The 8,424-nt window shown below is 38.6% G+C and overlaps 1 protein-coding gene across 3 annotated transcripts; it reads right to left on the bottom strand.

The window, feature by feature from the left end:
• Nucleotides 1-3,434: 3,434 nt before the first annotated feature.
• LOC112173738 (UBX domain-containing protein 1) lies at nucleotides 3,435-7,687 on the bottom strand. 3 transcript variants are annotated; one of them, XM_024311421.2, is made up of 10 exons: nucleotides 7,412-7,685; nucleotides 7,112-7,188; nucleotides 6,858-6,892; nucleotides 6,482-6,554; nucleotides 6,164-6,231; nucleotides 5,972-6,053; nucleotides 5,575-5,658; nucleotides 5,353-5,430; nucleotides 4,828-4,947; nucleotides 3,435-4,514 (listed from the first exon to the last, which is right to left on the bottom strand). In XM_024311421.2, exons 1-10 carry the CDS (start codon nucleotides 7,503-7,505, stop codon nucleotides 4,326-4,328), a joined length of 900 nt encoding a protein of 299 aa, XP_024167189.1. In that variant the 5' UTR covers nucleotides 7,506-7,685; the 3' UTR covers nucleotides 3,435-4,325. The 3 variants fall into 3 exon arrangements, with proteins under 3 accessions (XP_024167189.1, XP_024167187.1, XP_040363472.1); XM_024311419.2 differs by lacking the exon at nucleotides 6,858-6,892 and adding an exon at nucleotides 6,778-6,857; XM_040507538.1 differs by lacking the exon at nucleotides 6,858-6,892 and adding an exon at nucleotides 6,778-6,857 and having other exon boundaries at nucleotides 4,322-4,509; nucleotides 7,412-7,687.
• Nucleotides 7,688-8,424: the final 737 nt, after the last annotated feature.

Here is an 8,424-nt window from a genome sequence, read left to right as displayed (position 1 = left end):
TACAAAGTCTTATATATCTTTGTAAAAGATATCGAATTCCACTCATGATTGATTTATTTACTTTATTAAATATCATTCCATCGAAAAAGAAAAAAAAAACATCATCATCATCACTATCATCTTTACATGTCTAGGCGTCCTATCCTAGCAGTCCCTATTAAAATTAAGGAAAATGATCATTTACCCAATTTCAGCTTAAAAATTACCCACTTGCTCCATTAAGAGTTTTTTAACCCCATTTACCCAAAACACTCTAAGGGATTATTTCCCTATTACCCAATTAATTCTTTTTTATTTATTTTTGGGACTTTTTTGCCCTTTCCTTCTTTCTCACTTAGAGGGAGAAGTCATCCTCCACCTTTGCCGGACTCCGGTGACAGGAATCCGGCAACCGATGACCGAAATCCGGCTATGATTGCCCCCCAGTAATCATATTATTGCCCTCCAGTAACCATATTATTGCCTCCTAATACTCATATTATTGCCTCCCAAAAATCATATTATTGCCTCTAATAATCATATGATTGTCGTCCAGTGAATTGTATAAACTCCCAAAATCAAAATGAATACACTTCAGGCACAATTGATTAATTTATAATCATATTATTGCCTCCTAATAATCATATTATTGACCCAATAATCATATTATTACCCTCCAATAATCATATTATTGCCCTCAAGTGAACCAAAATGAATACACTAAAGACATAATTGATCAATTTATATGTTCAATTGTACACGTTCACTTTTTTTTTCCTTTCCCATTCTCGGAGCTCACAGTATACAAAAAAAAAAGAAAAAGTGATATGGGCACCCACCGGAGTGTGAGGCCGGTGCAGGATTGGTCGGGGAGCGGAGTTGGATCGTCATCGTCTTCGTCGAGATGGGAAGAGTTGGTGAAACAAGGTTGACGGGACCGGACCACCGACCTCAACCTCAACCACCTTGCGTCTTCGTCGTCGTGGGTTCCCCAATTAAGACCCGGCCAAGATCCGGATTGAGAAACAGAGACGAGATGGCCCAGAATCCGCCGGATCGATTGAGTTGTTGGCCCAAATCCGAAGGTGGAGCACCGGAGTAGCCATGGCAGAGAGAGAGAGAGAGAGAGAGAGAGAGAGAGAGAGAGAGAGAGAGAGAGAGAGAGAGAGAGAGAGAGAGAGAGAGAGAGAGAGAGAGAGTCTGGGGGAGAGAGAGTATGGTTCAGGTGACGGCGGCGCTCGGAGGTTGAGGTCGAATCCGGATGCAGTGCACCTATCTTCTCTGATGGCGGTGGAGACTTAATGGAGGTGGTGGCCCGAAGCTGCCGGAGCAACCATGGCACAAAGAGATAGAGAGAGAGAGCGAAGCAGGAGGTGGGGCGCGGCACAGAGAGAGAGAGAGAGTCTGAGAGGATAAAGTTTAATAGGGGGCAAAACTGTCACTATAGGTTAGATTGGGTAAATGAGGTTAAAAAACTCTTTGTGGAGTAAGTGGGCAATTTTTGGGCCTTTGGGCCTTTGGCCAAGTAGCCCTGAGTTTTTGTTTTTTTTTTTCAATCCCCCACCTCATTTATATTTGATATTAGTGGGATTTTAATCCGTAACTTCCACCGTGTCAGTTAAGTCAATTAACCAACAGGTCATGACTCATGAGTTCACCGACAAAAGTAACTTATGAGTCTTGAGTTTGAATCGTCCATTTCCAAGACTGCTAAGGAGGCTATTAATGTATGAAATGTATGATTGCATTGGATGGGTTCAAATCTGTTGTCCCATAACCCATGTCCTCTACTTGTGCACCTTAACCATAAACTCGGAACGATAACTTAATTAGCACAAGGAAATCAAGAAGAAAAAGGTGACTCCTTAGATGTGTTATTGGACACGTGGCTATTTATGATGAAAAAGTTAGGAAGCTCAGGTGAAAAAATAGGTCAGGAGAGGATCCTCTCCCGACTCCTATATGGATCAAGCATTGCATCAAAGTCTACGGACTTCGTTTTGAGCTCCGGATTGAGAATTTGACATCTTCAGCATAATGTCTTGATAGTTGGAAATGGAGTTTATGGAACTGGGGTTTTCTTTTGGTCACCAATGATAGATGGAGTTGCATTTTGAAACTAACTGATAGTTAATTAGAAACTGTACTTTTCATTAAGCACAATTTAAGCTTCTTGATTATATAAAACTGCTTCCTCAGTCCTCACTTCATTCATCATTTAAAACCCCTTTGTTCGACTAAGAAAGCTCGCACAGATCAGATACAATGGAGAATCTGGAGCTAGTTGAGAAAGATGTGATTGTAGCAGACAAGCCAACACAGCGCCGGAGAATTTTCTTATCAAATATCGACTTGCCCCTTATTGTGTACCAACAATCTGTGTCGTTTTTTGATCCTCCAAGCATTGGGATGAGCTTCTCCGAGGCTTACCAAAGCTTATAACGTGCACTAGGTCCCCTGCTATTGGGATATGACTTTTGGGCTGGCCGCCTTTTGCCAAGTTTGGAAGATAGCCTGCGATTTGAAATTGACATGCAATGCTGCTGGTATTCTGGTATAGTTGCAGCCAAGGACCGAAACCAAGTTGACTGACTTGATGAGCTTATGATACCCAAGAAGAAGTACAAGAAGTTGTTGCTTTCTTGCAAGATGAGGATGAAGAAATGGAGACCAAAGACAAGCCCCCTCCTGTCTATACCGGTATGCACTTGTTGTGTTTATCGGTTCACTATTCGAAAATTGATATATGATGGCTATCTTTTGACTAAGTAAAGGCCTTCTGGTGTGACAGTTGACTCAATTTGGATGTGGAAGCCTAGTGTTTGCCTCTAAGGACAATCTCTCTGTAATGGATGGGGTGGGAGTCCGGGACCTTGAGGCGAATTTGGCTGCTTTAACTCTTATGTGATATGCTAGTAATTTCCCCTAATGCAGATTGGACAGTGTTTAAAGCTCGTAACCCTCCAAAGATCAGTTACCCACATATCGAGTACTCAAAAGCCACTGACACAACTAACTTCACTGTTCGCCGCGTATGAGTGGCCCCAACATGAAGTTATGCACAACAGATAAAAGTCATAAAACCACCTCACCTATTTGTACCAACTCCCAACAGAAAATTGCCAGCTTAAAGGAGAAAGCCCTTAAAGATGGGGCAGTTGAAGAGCTGCAGTAGCTTCCATGTTGTTGCAGAAAAGATATGGAAGGCAAAGAGCATCGCAGTGGATATGCCAGTCGAGATTCCAGTTGATGCTTGGAAAAGAGTATTGCCTCAAGCCTCGTCTGGATTTGCTGGAAATGCAATAGTGCCTGCATTTGCACAGGCAACAGTGAAGGAGCTGAAGGAGAAAGAGGACTCTTGGCTTGTGCGGAAGGTCAGGGAAGGGTTTGAGAGATTGGATGATGAATATGTGAGGTCGGGGATAGACTGATTATAGGTGAACAGAGCAGTGCCTCGTGGAGAACATAGAGAAACTATCGTGTCATGGTGGAAACTGGGACTCAAGGAAGATGAATTCTCAAGGGGAAAAGTTCAGTGCTCAACATCGGTTCTACTCGAACCAGGGTTTGTTATGGTGCCAGAACCACCAGGCAAACCAGGCTTTAGTATCTGCCTGGAACTGCCTGATGATCAAGTGGAGCTGTTCTGCAAGTTGGTGATGGATGAATATTATATGTAGGGCAAGGTAGTGAGATACACTTGAATATATACATGAATCAGTAAATTAGGACTTTGTTAGCATAAGATTTATGCAGTTTTCAATAATTTCCTAGCTAGCAATAAAGTATCCCTCCGATGATACTCCAAATTCCAAGACTGTTGCGCCACTTACAGAAACTCCAAAGAAAACATGTACTTATAAGTTGTAACAAAACAGAGAAGTTTGCAACCTCCAAAATCCACAGATAAATTTTGCGATCTCCAACTAGTACTCAAGCTGTTTGTTGGATGAGATTTAGATACAATCAGAACATTTACTCTGTAAATCTTAAGGAAAAGTATTTATTAATAACTCTCCAAAAAATTCTTTAATAGCCTTTTTATTCAAGTCTTTAATAGGCTCACTATGCAGTAATGGCAACTCCTACGCATACTTTAAGATGGATTTGTATCTCTCATGCAGTCATGCTAATAAAGGGATGCAGGGCGGCCTTTAAAGAAGTATACAGAAGTATACAGGGATTCATCTCCAAGCTCTTACTTTTCCAGAGTAAAATTCTTACAGGAAGGCAAGACACTCACTGGAAGATTTTAACATGAAATCTGTAGAGCATAGTTCATTGATACTGCATAATAAAACCAGTTTCCCTTCTAAGTTTAAGATTTAAATAAACTGAACCTGATATTACACATCTCTAGACAGAAGGCCAAAGAAAGGGTTTGTCAATGCAGACTTCAGTTCAGAAGCAGCGGAGTATAATGTGGCCATGTCAACCTTATCACGAGGAAGATACAAGAACTCTCCTGCTTCAGTTCTCTCAAACCCACAGAGCTCAAGAAACTCTATTCCTCCAATCAAACTTCCAACTCTATCCTGTTCGAGAATTACAACATCAATTTTATATATTCACGAAAAACAAATTTAGGGAAGATATAACAGCTGTTAGTTGAATTCATTATACACTTTTTTCTTTCTATTTTGCAATTATAATATATTGCATTATATTGGTCACGTATGTATATACCCGAAAACAATTGTCACAACCTCACCTTATTATCAGTATTCTAAGTCTTCTGACAGACAGCAATTCCAGCATGACCATACTGAATGTGCCAATACCCTACACTACAGAATCACTCACTCACTCGGGAAAAAGAAGAAGAGATAAGTCAAGACAGCATCTTACCAAGAATGACGGATTACCGAGTCTAATCTTCCGGAATTTTTCTTGATCGGGATTCTTTGCAACATTTCCAACATAAATCAGCAGAGTTTGGAAGGCTCGTCGTACTCTAGCATCATCATCCTAAATCCACCCAAACATAATCAAAAGATAGGAAAACCTGCATACTGAAAGTAAAACTTTCATACATTTTTCTTGTTTTTTTTTTTTTTTAATAAGCTCACAGTATTCTAGACTACTTGGCCAATTTTGAATTTTTCAATGTCCAGACACTAATAATCCTATTGGACGTAGCTGTAAAACGAGATAAAGATCTCCTCGAAGTTATTCCCTCAAACCATGCTATATGATGACAATTACTTTATTACTCAATCTCAGTTACATGCCATATAGTCGAGGGAAGATTAATTTCTTATAATCTTGTAACAAGCCAGTATGAGCACCTTTGACAATACTGAAAATTCCCAGGTTCTTGTTCCATTACCAGAAACATATATTTAATAACAGAGAGAAAAGACCTTTATTCACCTTGTGGTTGCGCCTCAGAGACCTTAAACGCTCTCTTATATGTTCTGACTTTGCAACAGATTGGACAGGCAATGATTTCTGCCAGTAAGTAGTAGGAAGTGAACATCAATGATATTTTATATTAATTCCAAGAAAAAACCTCTCTTTTATTTATTTATTTATTTTAAAAAATAATGAGATAGATGAGCCTTTAAATATATAGACATGAAAAAGAAATTAAACCTGGATTTCCCCCCTCACAGGTATAGAAAGTTTCGCAGATGCTGTGTGTCCTGGTGGCAATCCAAGCTTAACTCTTCTTTCTAACTGTAATGGTATGCATACAAATGTTGCAGTAAATTCAACACTATAGAGACGCAGTTAGGGAAAAATCAAGATCATTGAATGGAAAATAACGATCAAAGTCGATCAGTACAGCCAAAATCCCAATATCACAGTAACAGTAATTATTGCTGCTGTAGTAAATTCTATCCTGAAAATTGTATCCTTTTGGTACTAGGAATAATATATTAGGATCTAATGGCTAGGGAGGAAGTACTCCAGAACTAAGGAAATGATCGAAGCTGTACTCTGAAAGCATATTATTAAAAGCAAAAAATGAAAGCATGTTGCAAAGCACCTTATCTTGTTCTAGTTTCCAGCGAATTCTCTCTCTTGCTCGTTTCTCTTCCTCTTTCTCAGAATTCCGAAACACTATATTACTGAGACAATAAAGTAATTATTTGACTGAGAAGTTAAAGTTCTCAAATACAAACGGGCTAAAACAAAATAATTCAGATGGAATTCTCCAACAATAACTGAATTAACAGACCGTTTTCTTTCATTGTCTTCTAAGATTTGCTTTGCTTCCATGAGTTCCTTACCAGATCGAATCCTCTCCTGAAACAAAAACAGTTTAAACCCTAAAATAACAGCTCAAGAATAAAGTAGAAACGAAGCGATGTAAACTAGCATGTCTAAACAAATAAGTAAACACAATTCCAACTGCAACTTCAGTCAAACCAAAACATTAAAACAAGTAGCCATAACTCTTCCAGACTGAAGAAAGTGTATGGCCAGTTTATCATTCAATCATATTACTTGCCATCAAGCAACAAAGAGAGAAATTTTAAAGATAAATGCACAACACCTTCTCTCTTTCTCGTTCCATTTGTAATTCCAGTTTCTTTTCTTCTTCTTTACTCTTCTTGCGTGTTTGATCCCTGAAAAGATGCAACAGAATAACAACAAAATGGAATGGCATGTAAATATATAGATGCCTCGAGCTAGAAGGCTTCAAATATAGAACCATTTATAGAAATGAAATCTTGGTGGACTAAGAGTTAATATATCTGACCGGCAATTGCATATAACACAGAGAAAACTTGTATATCTATGTGTGTGTGTGTGGTGTAACTACAAACCCACAGACAATGAGAAAGTAACCTTAACTCTTGTGCTTTTATTTTCATTGCCTCGGTGATATGGAATGGCTCTGGAGATTCAATATCAATGTCTACTGTTACCTGTGAGCAGACGAACAGTTGAGCCAAAGTAAATCCTGTGACAGTATGTGCAGACAAAATGATTTTAATGCCCTACCGAAATTGATCATTTTTACAACTAAATTTCCTTTTCTGTTGCACCTTTATTCACGTTATCTAACTCGTGATGTAAAAACTGGCCAAACCAGCTACCGGAAAGATTTGTCTGGTACAATGGAATCCACAAGCAATGTAAGAACCAAACACAACCAATCAAGAAAGGAATCATATCATACCAAGGGCATCTGATCAATGTCCGGGTCATTCTCGTGATCAACGATCCAGTCTATACAAGCCTCTAAGCTAGCAGTACCTGGTAAAACAACACAAAAGAACCGTAATTGCCTAACTACAGGGTTGAATCTGGAAGAAGAAAACTACGAAACAAATTTATTAAATAGCTAATAAAAGTACATGAATTGCAAATAAACCCCATTTTGACAGGCATACAATGATACAATTACCCTTTAATTCAAGACTATAAAAGCTAGAAATGAAAATGTAGACTAAACACCCAAACAATGAGAAAAACCCACCTGAATAATGAAGAGCCCGAGTTGCCCGAGCTGTGGGAAATCCCATTGATTCAAGCTCTTGAAGCAATTTCTTGTTTACTCGAGGAACAGCCATCCCTGTCTGTATTTGGGTCGTCAGCAAGGTTTGCAGTTTTGGCTAACTGGAGGCCAAAGGGGGATGGTGAGGTTTAAATGAAAGGGGTTTAGAGAACCCCTGCCATTGAAGCATTGTAAAGATTGGAATATCATTTCAAGAGTGTTCTGCAACCTTTCTAGCTTCTCATATGTCAATCTTCGGATTCCCAATTTATACCTTTCGGCGTTATGGTTGTTACGAAAAGAATTAATCCACGTAGTTCTAGTGTCTTATTATTAACTAAAAAAAAGCAATCATACTTATTGTTCAACAAAAAATCGAGTGTAAAACGAGCATAACTTTTGAAAATTGTTTCCCACATAAAGTGATAACATGAGAATAAGAAAAAAGAACGTCTAGTTCCCTCATTGATAATGTTTGTAAAAATATATTTTCTTTCTCAAATATGCTTCTATCCTTTGCTTTTTCCTTACACCTAAAACGAATTGAATTTCATCTTTAATTTTTTGCAATGCATGCACTAGGTTTAATATTTTTTTTTTTTTTCCATTTTTCTCAAGAATCTTCGATCTGTTCTGGGCATCTCATGAAAGCTAGGGTTTAGAGCTTGAAGAAAGAAGAGAAAGACTGAGAGAGAAGAAATGAGGAATTCTTTATATTCTTGTGTTTCTGTTACAACAACCAAAACGAGTACAGTAGCAGCTATATATGTAGATGAATGAGCTAGCACAGAAAAGCAACACGTGTAATACAGCTGTAGGTCACTAACTAATTAATCATGCACTTAACAAAATTAACACTAATTAACCCTAATTAACCATCTACAAGTAATCATGTACGTTAACACCCCTCCTCAGCTTGATGATGGGAGGCAGACATCAAGCTGGAGCATAGGTAGAGATGTTGAGGTGAACAAAGCCCTTTCGTAAACAGATCA

The sequence above is a fragment of the Rosa chinensis genome, chromosome 6, assembly GCF_002994745.2.
Source record: "Rosa chinensis cultivar Old Blush chromosome 6, RchiOBHm-V2, whole genome shotgun sequence".
NCBI classification, from domain to species: Eukaryota; Viridiplantae; Streptophyta; class Magnoliopsida; order Rosales; family Rosaceae; genus Rosa; species Rosa chinensis.
This window is presented reverse-complemented; position numbering and strand designations above follow the sequence as displayed.